Source organism: Eublepharis macularius, chromosome 5 (genome assembly GCF_028583425.1).
Source record: "Eublepharis macularius isolate TG4126 chromosome 5, MPM_Emac_v1.0, whole genome shotgun sequence".
Lineage (NCBI taxonomy): Eukaryota > Metazoa > Chordata > Lepidosauria > Squamata > Eublepharidae > Eublepharis > Eublepharis macularius.
This window is the reverse complement of record NC_072794.1, coordinates 74,982,841-74,998,720: the sequence shown is the minus strand read 5'-3', so window position 1 is coordinate 74,998,720 and position 15,880 is coordinate 74,982,841. Positions and strand designations below refer to the sequence as shown.

General features: G+C 40.2%; 1 protein-coding gene across 2 annotated transcripts in view; it reads right to left on the bottom strand.

Moving 5' to 3' along the window:
* DNAI4 (dynein axonemal intermediate chain 4) overlaps positions 1-13,791 on the bottom strand; it is a 69,544-nt gene extending 55,753 nt beyond the window's left edge. For both annotated transcript variants that reach the window (XM_054980787.1, XM_054980788.1), the window contains exons 1-5: positions 13,469-13,791; positions 9,519-9,702; positions 8,474-8,667; positions 6,142-6,248; positions 5,829-5,985 (exon numbers count right to left, since the gene is read on the bottom strand). In XM_054980787.1, coding sequence (XP_054836762.1) covers positions 5,829-5,985; positions 6,142-6,248; positions 8,474-8,667; positions 9,519-9,702; positions 13,469-13,539 — 713 coding nt within the window. In that variant the 5' untranslated portion in view covers positions 13,540-13,791. The remainder of the gene's footprint in view (positions 1-5,828; positions 5,986-6,141; positions 6,249-8,473; positions 8,668-9,518; positions 9,703-13,468) is intronic.
* Between the last annotated feature and the right edge of the window lie 2,089 nt (positions 13,792-15,880).

The window sequence follows — 15,880 nt, the reverse complement described above, 5'->3', positions numbered from 1 at the left end:
GGCTGGAGGGAAGCGGCCCTTGCCGACGGACAGGAAGTAGGGAATCGCCATTTTTGAAAAGGGAAGGGTCGCGGCTTCAGCGGAAGAGGAAGTAGGCCATCTTGGATTACAATAACATAGAGAAACCATAGAGAAAAGACGCCCGACATTTTGGATACAAAAAATTAATTTTGGCAAAGATTGGGACATTTGAAAAAAAGGAAAACGTTTAAACATACGCCACGGAGCTAAGGAAGAGAGCAGATTCGTGGGAGCGAGCTAAAGCAAGCCCCACGATGTCGAAAAAAGAGTGGCAATCGGCAATAGAAAATTTGGACAAAAAGCTTATAGACATGATGAAAGAACTTAAGGACACGAAATTGGAGCTTATTAAAGAGGTCAAAGAAGTTACACAGACAGTAAAGTCGGAGCTGTCAGAAGTGAAAAAAGGCGTGGAAACGATTAGTAGTGAATTACAAGGAACGCAGCAGAGAGTTAAAACAGTAGAAGACGCGATGGAGAATTTAATAGAAACGCAACAAACAGAGATGAGACTGGTGAAGGGGAGGATGTCAGTTGCAGAAACTAAACACATGGAGAAGCAGCTTCGTTTTCGTGGTCTGCCAGAAGTGGAAGGGAAGTCAGCGCAAGAACAGATGACTGAGGTGTTGGCTGATTACCTGGGGAAGGAGGAGGAGGAAATTGTGGCTATCCTAGATGTGGCGTACCGTGTGAACTCGAGAATTGCAACCCAGAGGAAACTACCAAGGGATGTGATTGTGCAGTTTACAACTAGAAACATGAAAGAGAGGATTGTGACAAAACAATTTCAAGATCCATTGGAGATTGATGGCAAGACGATTATCATAATGAAGGAACTGCCCAGATCAGTGTTACTGGACAGGAAAAAATATAGAGTGCTAATTCAAACTTTGAAGGACATGAATATCAGATACAGATGGGAGTTACCGGAAGGAGTGTCCTTTGAGTTTGGAGGGGCAAAAAAACGCATCAGATCTGAGCGGGAGATGGAGAGATTTATCAAGGACAATGAAAAAGACTTACCAACAAAACCATGAATATGGAGTGTAATGTATTATCTTGGAATGTAAATGGACTAAACTCACCGAATAAGAGGAAAAATATTTTTCATTGGCTACTAAAACAAAAATGTGATATTGTTTGTTTGCAGGAGACCCATATTAGAAAACAGGATGTAAAATATTTAAAATCTGGAAAATTGGGCAAAGAATTTGTAGCGGCCTCTAATAAGAAAAAAAGAGGAGTGGTGTTGTACATAAAAGAGGAGCTGCAGCCAAAATTTGTTATGAGAGATGTGGAAGCTAGATTTGTAGCGGTGGAATGTAATTGGAATTTAAAGAGAGTGTTGGTAGTCGGACTTTATGCACCTAACGGTGCAAAGGAAAGCTTCTTTGAGGATTTAAGGAAGCATTTAGACGATCTTGTATATGACCAGATAATTCTTGCTGGAGATTTTAATGGAGTGACAGATTTGGAACTAGATAAAAAGACTACAACAACACAAAAGAAAAGAGGACTATTGCCAAAGCTTTTTTTTGAGTTGATTCAACAAGAGACTCTCGAAGATGTATGGAGGAGAGAATATCCTAAAACCAAACAGTTTACTTTTTATTCTGCAAGGCATCTTACATTATCAAGAATTGATATGATCTGGGCCTCAAAGGACTTAGCGTTATGGACTAAGGAGGTAGAAATAATGCCGATGGTAGGCTCAGATCACAATCCAATTATGTGGAAATTTGGAAAAAGGAGAAAAAGGAAAGCCTGGAGAATAAATGAGGACTTGCTACAGGAAAGTGAAAATATGGAAATATTGAGAAGAGAGACAAAGTTTTTTATACAATATAACGTGAATAAAGAAGTACCAACCAGTAAAGTTTGGGATGCGTACAAGGCGGTTGTAAGGGGCATACTAATGGACTTAAATGACAGAGCAAGGAAAAAGAAAGAGGAGAAAAGACAAGAGATTGAGGAGAAAATAAAGGCCAAAGAAATACAGTTAAAAAAGAGACCAGGGAAAAAGAAAATACATCAGGAAATTAAAATTCTTCAAGAACAGTTAACAGCAATGAGTAATAAAGAATTGGAGTGGAACCTTAAAAGACTGAATCAAAAAGCTTTTGAGGGTGCTAATAAACCTGGGAAATATTTGGCATGGCAATTGAAGAAGAAAAGGGAAAAGAAAATAATAAATAAAATCTGTGAAGAAAATAAAACGTACCTGGAGCAGACTACCATTAGTAGAGCCTTTTATAAATTTTATGCTAAGCTGTATAATAAAAAAGAAGTAACCAAAGAATCAATAGCATCATATTTGGAGAAAACCAAACTTCCAGAGATCTCGGAAGCTTGGAGAAATAAGTTGAATAGTGAAGTAACTGATGAGGAAATAAGTAAGGCAATACAATCTGCAAATCTAGGAAAGGCGCCAGGGCCAGATGGACTTACGGCTAAATTTTATAAGACAATGGCCAACGAACTGGCACCATTCCTAAAAGAGGTGATGAACGGAGTTTTTAGGGATCAAAGAATTCCAGACACTTGGAGCGAAGCGAATATATCATTGATCCCAAAAGAGGGCCAAGATTTGACTAACGTGAAAAATTACAGACCTATATCACTACTTAACAATGATTATAAAATTTTTACGAAGATATTGGCGGAGAGACTGAAGGGGTGGCTCTCGGAAGTCATAGAGGAGGAACAAGCAGGCTTTTTGCCAGACAGACAAATAAGAGACAATTTAAGGACAGTGATTAATGCTATTGAATATTATGATAAGCGTTGTGACAAAGAGGTTGGTTTCTTCTTTGTAGACGCTGAAAAAGCGTTTGACAATTTAAACTGGGATTTTTTGTTTGCCACTATGGAAAAGCTACAATTGGGAGAAAGATTCATCAGAGCAATTAAAGAAATTTATAGAGACCAGACTGCAGCAATTGTAGTGAATGATGAACTGACCAAGAAATTGACGATTAGTAAAGGAACAAGACAAGGTTGCCCGTTATCTCCATTGTTGTTCATTTTAGTATTGGAGATTCTGATGATACAAATACGACAAGACGAGGAAATACGAGGAATAAAAATAAAGGACTATTCATACAAGGTTAGAGCATTTGCAGATGACATAATGTTAATTGTAGAAGATCCATTGGAGAACATGCCAAAAGTGATAGACAAGATCAAGGAGTTTGGTGACTTGGCAGGTTTCTTCATTAACAAAAAGAAGTCAAAGATATTATGTAAAAACATGACTAAGCAGAAACAACAATTGTTAATGGAAACAACGGACTGTGAAGTAACTAGTAAGGTGAAATATTTGGGAGTTGAGCTGACTGCAAAAAATATAGATTTGTTCAAGAATAATTATGAAAAATTATGGACTCAGATAGAGAGAGACTTGATCAAATGGAATAGACTGAATTTGTCATGGTTGGGCAGGATTGCAGCAGTTAAGATGAATGTGTTACCAAGAGTAATGTTTTTGCTACAGACAATACCAATCATCAGAGACTCTAAACAATTTGAAAAATGGCAGAGGAAAATATCAGATTTTGTTTGGGCAGGCAAGAAGCCTCGAGTGAAAGTAAAAGTTCTACAAGATGCAAAGGAAAGAGGCGGAATGCAACTGCCCAACCTGAGACTTTACCATGATGCAATCTGCCTAGTTTGGTTAAAAGAGTGGATGACATTAAGGAATAAGAAACTATTAGCCCTAGAGGGATATAAAAAATTTTTTGGATGGCACGCATACCTATGGCATGACAAAGTAAAGGTCAACTCGATGTTCCTGCATCATTTTGTAAGGAGAAGTTTATATACAATCTGGAAGAAGTACAGAATTTACCTACAAGAAGGAACCCCTTTGTGGGTGGTTCCATACGAGGTGATAGATCCGAGAGCTGTTGATAATGAACAACAATGTTTAACGTACAAAGAAATAACTAAAACTGAAGTGTCTAAACTTAGAATAAAGACGCAAGAGGAACTATCACCGAACTACGATTGGTTCCAGTATAGACAGATCAGAGATTTGTATAACTCGGACTCTGTAAAGGGAGGTATACGAACAGAGAATTCGGAACTAGAGCAGACCCTTTTTAAAGAGGACAAGAAAAGAATATCCAAGGTATACCAAGTACTGTTGAAATGGTATACCGAGGATGAGACAGTTAAAACACAAATGGTGAAATGGGCTATAAATTTTAATAAAGAAATAACAATGGAGGCATGGGAATACTTGTGGAAAACTACAATGAAGACAACGACATGTATTAATATTAAAGAGAACATTTTCAAAATGATCTATCGTTGGTACATGACACCAAAGAAGATTGCGCTAGGAAACTTGAACACTTCTAATAAATGCTGGAAATGTAGAAAGCATGAGGGCTCCCTCTATCATATGTGGTGGTCGTGTGAGGTAGCTAGGCAGTTCTGGGGGGAAATAATAAGAGAAATGAGTGAAATTTTACAGTTTCAAATAAATAAGAACCCAGAACTCCTGCTGCTAAACTTGGGAATGGAGGGAATCCCAGCCCACCACAGGACGTTGATATTTTATATGACTGCAGCAGCTAGACTTTTGTATGCGCAGAAATGGAAAGTACAAGAAGTGCCAACTATTGAAGATTGGATCTACAAATTGCTGTATATGGCTGAAATGGACAAGATGACAAGAAAACTGAGAGATCTGGACTCAGGGCAGTTTAACACAGACTGGGAGAAGCTGAAACAATATCTGGAGAAGAAGTGGGAGGTGGGAGGAAAACTGTGGCAGTTTGAGAACTACTGAAGTACAATAAAAGTATAAAAGAGAGGGGTGACTTTACCGGGGGAGGAAGAGAAATGTGAATTTATAAGCAGTTAGATTAATTAATTGATTGAGATATATATAGATATGTAAAGGTTAATTGATAGAATATTGATAGAGAATAATTAACGGTTTAAACATGAGGATTGAGTAATTAACAATATTTTTTTTTACTTGATAAGACTTATATGCACCAAACTGAATGTATAGAAGAGTTAAAATGACTGACTATGTGATGAGTTATATAGAAATACTATAAAAAGAAGAAATGATTAATATAGAGAGAACAAATCAAATTGTTTGATTTAAATGTGGGAAATTTTTATGGTTTATGACATACAGAAATATTCAAAACTGGAAAATGGGATAAATTGTTTATCTAAAGAAGTATAGTTTGGATGTTTAGTAAGTAAAAGAGTTAAAGATGTACTGCTTAATATAATGGAGAATATATATTTGTTTTAGATAGAGGAAATTAATAGAAGTAAGGGAAAAGGGACAGAGGGTGGGAAAGCTGTTGGAAGTCAACAAAAGGGGGGGAAAGGGAGGGGGTTAGAAACGAAAAATTAGGGGATAATTGAATGCAATGTAATGTAAAAATATTAATGTTCTAACCCAATAAAAATTTTACAAAAAAAAAAAAGAAAAAACCATACATTACAACTCATAGGACACAATATTTAACACATTTACTAAAGATTAAGTCCAGTTCAACTCAATAGGTCTTTCTTCTGAGTAAACATGTATAGGAATGTGTTGCACATCTTTTCTCTTTTAAAGAAAATGGACAGAATCTCCCCAGAGATTCTGATAGTTTTCCTGAATTTTTGCTAAATTGATGAACAATCTTTTGAACCTTATTTTAATTTATTGAGTATTTGGACAAAAATCCCATGGTGAAAAAAGAACTATGATGGAAATCATCTCAAATTTCCCTGAAAGCTAAACCCACAAACTATCTTAGGTACCCCCATTGTACAAAAGTTATGCTTACCTCACTTTGTCAGCTTCCTCCGATTCTGAAGATACCATGACAGTTGGCATATCAAATATCCAAATGGTTTCTGTCTCTGTGAGGTAAATATCAACAACCTTTTCTAGCTCTTCTTTTGTCAGTGGTTCCTGCACTTCCTCTCGCCTGACTTGAACATCTGCCAGATTAATACATCATGTGAAAGATACAAATCAGCAGCAACCACACAGCCTCATAACATGTAGTTAGGTCCTAGGTATTTAATGACTTTGATAATTTTAGGAGCAAGACTATGTTGAAAAAATCCAAAGTTAATATAATTGTGTAAGTTTACCTATTAAACTACTAGCTGTTTCTCGTCTAGATCCAGGTTCTACTATTTCTTCTGCCATTGATTCTGTAGAAGTGGTTGACTTAGTAATACTGATACTACCATAAGTCCTGTAGTTTGACAAAAATAATTAAGTTAGCATGCATTGGAAGTAAAATAAAGAATGTAAATGAAAGTACTTGGAACAAGAATACTTGATGCTAATTAATACATTCCAAAAGCACCATAGCTGTCACTGAAAATCACTTCTGCATCTTTAAGAATCCATATGTCTTCATGAGACATAAAAAAAGTTACATGGTTCTCTTGTGACTGTGTCACTTCAGAACTGAGGTTGGGGATCTCGTATTTCTCTGTGTTGAAATCTCCTTGAATGTGCAAAGCTGCCTCATAAGAGAGACTAGTTATTTACTTCTTTCATACCCCACCTTCCTCCTCAATGGGGACCCAGAGTGGCTTACATTATGCTCCTCTCCGCCATTTTATGCTCCTCACAACAACCCTTTGAGATAGGCTAGGCTGAGCCTCTCAGCCTAGCCTGGCCCAAGGATATCTGGCAAGCTTCAATGGCAGAGTGGGGATTTGAACCTGGGTCTCCCAGATCCTAGTCTGACACTCTAGCCACTACACAATGCAGGCTTAGATGCCTCCTTAACATGAAAGCTTTGCATTTGCAGTGAGAGTTTGGCATGGAGAGAATTCAGACATGTAATCCCCCACATTGATTTTGAAGTGGTACGGTTTTATCATGATTATACCACAGTCTTCTTAACACTTGATTTGGCTCTATGAGAACGCAAACTTAAGAATATCTACTCAGAAATAAGACCAATTTTATTCAATGGCATGTACTCCTTGCAAAGCGCTCTTAGGATGGTTGGCAGGTCACATAACATGTGGTGACCCCCCCCCCAACACTATTGCCGCATGTCCTTAGGGGACTAGTAGCAGCACTGCTCTAAGTCGTTACCATACAATATGGCTTATTTATGTAGGAAGTGTATTAATTCTTGGGCTCTGATGCAGGAATAATTTTCATCTATAACCATAATTCCAAATAGAAACACCACAGGTAATAAATGATGTATGTGTATACCCATGTAGGTATGCATGCACACATGCGCACACACATGAGGTTGGGAAGAATTAACCTCCCTTTCCCCTATCCTGTGGTCCCAATCCAAATTGGAGCCTCCACAGCTGCTATTGAGCAATTTTAAAACTATGCTGGGTCTTCCAACATCTTATCTAGTTTGACCCTCAGTTTTGGCTGTGAATAGACTCCCAAGTCATGTTACCCAAGTAGGACCGTGTAAACAATTAATGCTACGCATTGTGGGGAAAGATTTTAATTTTTTAAAATCTTATAACATCTTTCTACGATAGCTGTTGCAGTAGAGACACATTCCCTAAAGCTGAGCTATAGCATATGAATTTTCTTTAAAATGAACAAATGAATGGAGTTGCACTGGGTGGACCCCGGCTCAGATCCCTGCTCATCCATAATATTTATTGGCCTCACCATCCCTCAGCCTTTTGGCCTTGCTATGGCAAATGAAAGATGCCCATATCTGCAGCCCTATGTTCCTTGGAGCAAAGGCACAGTACAAAAATGATAAATAAGACAAGGGGGGAAAGCAGAATAATCAAAGACTGTAATCATTATTAGGTAATTAAGGATGGACTCAAATACACACAATCAGCCTCAGAACTCTGGGTTTCCTGTGGATTTCCCCCAAGCAAATAGGGGCATATTCAGAGGGCTTGTTTCAGGTAAGATACATAGGAGCCCTGTACCACTGAAAAGGAGCTGCATTCCAGTAACATATACATTTATCACCAGAGATGATTCTTTATATAAGTGATTGTTACTTTGGCTGCAATAGGTTAACGAGGCTACTCCTCCGGATTTAACAGGATAAAAGGGATAGTTTGTAGAATTAGCTCCAGGAACACTTATATTAGAACTTCATTTCCAGTTTAACCATTCTGAAGATATTAACTTCTATATTTTCAAAGAATCTTATGACATCTTAAATACAAATGAATTTATTGCAGCAGAAATGTTGGGCCACAATAAATGTCTTTCCCCTCTTGGGCTAATCTAGGACTCAGACAGTACAATCCTATGCACAGTTAATCCAGTCTGAGTCCAGTGGGTTCAATGGGTTTAGGTTGGAGTAACTCTGCATAGAACTGCACTATAAATATAACCCAAACATACAAAAACATCCACCAAGTCCTGTTTCTAGCACTTCTGAACATTGTATATACAGCCATTACAAAGGTCCATAGGGTGTTGGCCAGACAGGTTGCATGAGATGCTGGATCGTACCTGGAGAATGGTCCTGCTAAACTAATACTGGTTCCAGATGTTTGATGTACAGAGAAAGAAGATAAGAAATCTGTCTGAGTGACCCCAGCAAAATCATGTCCTGATAAGATTTTGCTTTGTCGATGCATGGCAGAACTTGCTTCTGGTTGGTAAAGGGAACGAGGCGTCACATCTCTTCCTAGCTCATCAAAAACCTGTTGAAGTAATAAAATAACAGCACCATACTAAAGAAACCCTTTCTGGTTCCACCATAACAGACACTAAGGGATATGTAGCTAAGCTAATTAACTAAGGCTAAAGCTGATCACTTATATGGAAATAAGTTCCACTGGATTTAATGGAACATATTTTTGAGCTTTTTTGGCTATGATACACTCACTTGGGAAGTTTCTCTGTATGTCTGCAGTTCTTGATGAAGCAGGGTAACACATTTTTATTTCACCAAGCCTTTGAGGATGGCTAAAAGATGGTTTTGGTTTATTTTTTTAAGTTATTCTATTGATTTGTTCGGTTATTTTATTGTAATTTGAATTCTTGTGCTTTTTTTAAAAAATAAGCAACCTTGCAAGTAACTATTGCTCCAAGTGAATAGCAGATTTTAAGTAGTAATTCCTTTCCCCTGCAAGATGAACAAATGTGGAAAAAACATCCCTCCTTTCCTATCAACTGTTGGGCTGATTCTACATTTCCATGCTTGGCATCCTTAGGCTTAAACATAATTCTGATTTTTTAAAAATACAAACTTTTCCATTATTGAGAACTACTGTATCGCTTTGAATTCAGAATGTTCCTTTTGAATTTGGGTTACTGGCTTGAAAATGGGGTTTATTTGACCAACTGCAAATTATTAACAATGACCTTCTTATACCATAACAAAAAACAGTTGCCAGATAGATTCCCTTGTGTGGCATAATCATTTTCAGTACCACAGTATAGTACGAAATGCCACTCTATGTGTTCAGTCCTTTTCAGGAATGACATCAATAAACTTTGTCTCCCTTGTACATCTTCTAGTGAAAACATGCTTAGGATTACATCTCATTACCTGGATAGAATGTTTACTACTTGCAAGTGCTCCCTTATCCACATTCTTCCCATCAGAAATCAGAATGCTCCTTCGAACCAATGTTCCCATCTTGCTGGCTTGCATAGTGCTGGTGTAACTCATTCGCCTAGCTGAAGATGCTGATGATGTTAACTTCTTTGCCATATTTTGGTCTTTTACAGTCCTGATAAAACAATGTCTTTCTGAGGTTATGCCACAGATCAATAGTTTCAAAATGAAACATCGTTAATTTTCACTAGTAGATGCCTATTATAAATTGCTAAAATACTTGGGAGGATATTAGGAAGATCTCCAGACTTCAGAGATCAGTTCCTCTCTCCAAGCCCTGCCCTCCTGAGAAGTGATGCCATCACACCAGACACAGGTGTGCTCCTGCACTTTGCGCAGGGCTAATTTGGTCCATTTGGGGCCAAAATTGGCCCCAGTGAAGTGCAGGAGCACACCTGCAGATGGTGCAATGACATCATTTCAGGAAGTGAAGTCATTGTGCCTCGCCAGGGATGTCTCCAGTGTGCACTTTCCCAGATTGCCTGTTGGTGGCAGACAATCTCCAGGGGGATTGCCACCTCCTGCCAATCTCCAGTGATCAGTGGGAAACATGGCAACCCGCCCCCCCTGGAAGATTGCTGGCCACAGGAATGCTCCTGCACTTTGCTCAGGCCAGTTTTTTGAGAATCGGCCCCTTAGGGGCCAAAATCAGCCCCAAGCGAAGTGCAGGAGCACTCCCGCAGCGGGCACAATAATATAACTTCTAGACGTGATACTGTTGCATCTGCTGGGAGTGCATGCATCACGCTTGTGCCTAGGGTTGCCAGCCTCCAGGTGGTGGCTGGAAATCAACCAGAATTACAACTGATCTCCAGGTGACAGAGATCAGTTCCCCTGGAGAAAATGGCTGCTTTGGAAGGAGGACTCTATGGCATTATACCTTGCTGAAGTCCCTCTCCTCTTCAAACCCCACCCTCTCCAAGTCCCCCCCCCCCACATCTCCAGGAATTTTCCAACCTGGAGCTGGCATCCCTACTTGTGCCCAGGGTGCCTGCTGGTGGCTGGCAATCACCAGGTGGCTTGAAACCTTCCACTAGTCATCAGCAACCATCAGGCAAGCAGGCAAACCACCAGGATGTTGCCTGCTACTGGTGGGCACCTGGAATCACTAGGCCCAGCCCAGGCTGCAATTGACAGTGCCATGAGGGAATGAGGATAAACTGTAGATGATGCCCGAGGACATTTATAGCAACTTATTTCCTTGTATCTATTGTATGTATGTACAAATTTATTTCCTTGTATCTATTCTATCTATTGCCCAAATCTTGTGAGATTTGCTAGAGCCAACCAGAAGCATTGTTAGAGCAGCAATCTCAAGCAGCAGGCTGAACTGCAGGTCCTCCTGGGTCTATCATGTCAAGAACTACCAATCCCAGAGTTCCTTTTGCATAGGCAGGAGCAAGGAGGGAGGGCCACCTGATGGGAAGGGCAAAGCAAAGCACCCTAAGGCTGTGGGAGAAAATGCTGCTGCTTTTGGTAGGATTTGCAGTCCCAAAATATATATACATGTAGGGCTGCCAGGTCCCCAGCTGGTGGGGGGGGGATCCTCGACTCCCACCCACTGCCCCTGCCATCACTTACCTGGCCAGTGAGGGGGAAAGGCAGGGAAACAGGCCTCGCCCCCACACCAGGAGGGTATAGGGACCTGGCAACCCTAGCTGGGCCCCTCTAGACTTGCAGGTCCCAGGAAAATGTCCCCTTCCTTCCCATATGGGGATAGGGTTGCCAGGTTCCTATACGCCCCCCCTCCCCAGCAGGAAGGGGAGGACCTGGCATTTACCTTGTGCCTTCTGCATGTTTGTTGTGTTTGTTGCCTGCCATAAAGGGACACCTGGGTTTGGGTGCGGGCATTTCACAAGTAATGGGGCAGAAAAATAATGCTTGGGCCCTGACTTCATAGACTTATTATTATATGGTTACAGTAAATGAAGAAGCATATTAAACTTACTGACCCTGAGAGGATACCACCTGGACTGCTTCTCCTATAAGTAACTGATTCAGGTTACCAGTCATTTTAATATCTCTTTGGAGATATAGTTTGAGAGAGTTCTTATTGATGATGTTCTGTATTGTATGTCCTTTTTTAAAAAACCAGACTGATTGTTACAAAGCAGTACTTGGATAAATGTTTTAAATAGAATGGTAAATATGATGGCATTGTGGGCATCTGGAAAGGATGTTGGGGTGTTCCAGGAATCCCCATTCCAATGGTGTTGTTTTGAACTAGGGAGTTGGGAATAAGGCATTGGTTCCTTCCTGTATGAGTAATAACATTGGAGGTTGGCAGGATGGGGTGTGTGGATTGGCGAGGAGGTTCAATGCAATCAAAAGGCCATCTTCTTTAATCCGATTGTTTCTTCTGTACATCATGTAAATAATATTATATAATATTTATTGTCAATATAATATTTGTTTGATAACTTGAGCCCTGTGGTGCAGAGTGGTAAGCTGCAGTACTGCAGCTCAAGCTCTGCTCACGACCTGAGTTCGATCCTGGTGGAAGCTGGGTTCAGGTAGCCGGCTCAAGGTTAACTCAGCCTTCCATCCTTCCAAGGTCAGTTTCCTGGGGGTAAAGTGTAAATGACTGGGGAAGGCAATGGCAAACTATCCGTAAAAAGTCTGCCAAGACAATGTTGTGATGTGACATCCCCCAATGGGTCAGTAATGACTTGGTGTTTGCACAGGGTATTGGATTGCACTGGGTGATAGGTTTCAAGATTCAGAAAAACCTTTACCAGCCTTTTAACTTGAGCTTTGCCTTTGCTGAAGCCCACAGTGAGCTTTCAGAATAGCGCCATAAACATTAACATGTTTAACAGCAATAATGTAGTGATATAAAACAAGGTATAGAACTAAGTAAATAAAATAAAATTTGCTACTTCTTTAGATACGTAATTGGAGAACAATTCTGTATGATATGTATGTCAACTTTCTCTACTTCACATCTGAGTGTGCTGCCTGAGGCCAGCTCAGCATCCACATTTTAAAGTAAGGTTTTAGGACAAGAGAACAACAGGAATTTCAGGTTACAAGTGAAACTAACACTTGGAGCTACCTCTCATCCCAGCTTCCAGTTGAGCGGATACTTACCAAAAGTTACTAATATGCAAGCAGGGAAACTTAGCATTTCTTTCTCTTTCTTTATTAGGAGCAACCAAAATATCACAAAGCAGTGAGCATGCTTCCAAGTTACCATAAGAACTCTTCCATACTCAATAAAGGGTGGGGTGGGGAGATGATCTGGGATTTGCTGGAGGAATCCCCACTCTACAGTTTGTACAGAATAGAAACAGAACACAGGATGTACCGCAGGTGGTATTGGATTGCACTGGGTGATAAACAGGTTTCAAGATTCAGGAAAAAATGGCTTCACTGTCCCGCTAGACTTTGGTACACCTTAAAGCCTGCTTTTCATTTAGTGCAATCCAGTTAAAATCTGCAATACTTACTGTACACCATTTAAAGTTTATTCACAGGGTTAGACTAGAAGCTCCTCCATCAAACCCCAGATATCCCCCTTTGTTTTTGTTTTGGTCACGAACAGCATGATGAACAATTCCAGAGAACTCAGATGCTTCCTCAGAAGCCACTGTGAAGTCTGTAATTTGCAGACTGTATCTGAAGAAGTGAGCTGTCATTCATGAAAGCTCATACCCTACCACAAATTTTGTTAGTCTTATAAGTGCTACTGGGCTCTTGCTCTTTTCTACATAATTTTCAGCAGTATCCTCTGAATTCAAGAGAAGCAGAAAGGTTATTATCCCCTCAAATAATAATCAGTTTGGGATGCCCTTCTTTCTGCCTTTCCTGTTACACTCATCCTCACACACACACACACGTACCCAGTTTCTGCCACATTGTAGCAGTTCAATGACACTTACATATTGATGACAATGCTGTGCTTCTTGCCCTTGGTTCCCTGGACGGCATTAGATATGGTATTGCTGGACATGGTAGAACTGGCAGTAGGTCCTGAGTTTAGAATATTTCCACGTAGCAAACAGTATTTCAAAGTAGCAAACAGCAGGAAGACAAGCCGTTTCTGATCCTTTGAAGCAGTAGAAGCAGCAGCAGCAGTCACTGTTGCCGCCACTAAAGTAGAGGATAATATTGTGGAGGTTTGGGGCCTCTGTCCCAGACCTCTGAGAAGTGGGACCAGCTCAGTGCCTCTGGGATGCTGATTCAAAATCCAAACTCAGAAGGAAAAAACTCTTGTAACAGTTTTTGCTTTGCTCAGCGGCTCAAACAAGAAGTTGTTTACTTGGTAACCATGGCAGCTACTCTTCCGCATGCAGTCAGGTGATTGGCTGACAGTGTGTGTGTGAGGGAGGGAGGGGGGAGATTGGCTCTCCTTTATTAGCTTCCAGCCAAGACCTTGATGGAGAAGAATGATTTATATTTTCTTTGCACTGGATGCTGCAGCAGGAAATGCTTGCCCCTGTCTGAATCTTTTCAGTTCAGGATATTTTATTGCCATACACACCAAATGAAAAGGAACATGCAGTCTATCCTATTTGTAAATTTGAACTTCTGATGTAAAATTCTGCCACACTCTCATAACTGCAGTTTCTCTTTCAAGGTTATGTTTGATTCTCACAGTTGTATGTTTGGTTAAATCAAAACCCACCATGACAGAAAAATGAGTGAGGGAGTCTATTGCTAGGCTTTCCCAAACTTCCTTCCCAGCGACTTTCCTTCTCAAAATGACAAAGACTCTTTCAAGCTAATAAATTTATGGTGGCATAAGCTTTCATGAACCATGCATGAACCGTGTCATACTCAGTTTGAAGAGAGATTTTTACCCATATTACACTCATCAGAATGGGATTGTGAGGAGGGGTGAGTTACGAAGACAGAACAGAAGCCTAGTTCTCCAGGACATGAGATGCTATATTATATTACACAATACAGATGAAAACAAGATCCAGTCAACAGAATAAATTATTCAAACAGAGCAGGGATGGGCCATGCCCAGCTGTTGTTGAATAAGCATAGCAGAATGAATGTGAATAGTGTACATAAATAAGGAACAATTACTATTTTGCAGCGAGTTAACCACCCCTACTCTTTCCTGAGTCCAAGACTGATCGTATTAAACCTTGATATGAATTCCATCTCAGCAGCTTCTCAGCAGCTTCTCTCTGGAGTCACCCGCTAAAACTCTTCTGCTGACACACTGCAACCTTTATTATTGAATGTTCGGGGAGGTCAAAATGCTCCCCCATGTTTTTCATTTTAATTTCTGTTTTATGTCCATTTATTATCTTGTGTAGAGTATAAATTGTCTAATTTGGCCAATATGAATGGCAAAAGGCACTGCTGACACATCATATGTATCACATTGGAGAATGTGTAGCTGAGCCTTGATGCCATGACTGATGTTGTTGGGTTCTGTGATAATCTCACTTAAGTGAATATGGGGACCAATTTGGTACCAGTATTTGTTGCAAGGATTAATCCCTGGGTGTTGTGTAGTCCATTGCTGCTAGAAGGTAGTTGCTTCAGGTAGGGGGGCTGTCCATAAATAAGGATCAGTCTCTCTCCTAAGGCCTGTAAGAGTGACAGACAATCTTCTAGGAGCAGCTATAGATCCCTAATTATGCACTGAAGATATTTGAACTGTAGGTGACAGCTAGTGGCATTATGTTGTTTCCCCAACTGAGCCTGTCTTGTAGAAGGTGATTCCTGTTCTCCTAAGTGTGAAGGCCTTGGTCATTTTCTACACTATGCTGTGATGGTGTGGGTGATTTCTTTTTTGCATTGTTGGCAATTGGCATTGTCTTTTGTTGAGGATGGAATTATCAGCCTCACACCTTCTCAAGTTCAGTAGCATCTTAAAGAATTAGTAGATTTCCAGGGTATGAGCTTTTGCGAGTCAGAGCTCCCTTTGACTCTCAAAAGCCCATACCCTGGAAATCTAGTTGATCTTTAAGTTGCCATTGGACTCAAATCTTGCTCTTCTATTGCAGACCAACATAGCTACCCACCAGAAAATACCTTCTCATTTTTCTGCTCTACCTTTTTTGTTTATCCACAAGAGTATTTTCCCTGACCTGGATAACCCAGGTTAGAGCTTGTCAGATCTCAGAAACTAAGCAGGGTCAGCCTTGGTTAATTCTTGGATGGGAGACCAGGGTTGCCCAAGCAGGCAATGGCAAACCACCTCTGTTAGTCTCTTGCCATGAAAACCCCACCAGGAGTCACTATAAGGATTTCATTTTCAGGAGTATTCCCATTGATAACTTGTCTTTCTGTTTAAATTTTCACAATATGCTTCTTTGTATCTGCCCATG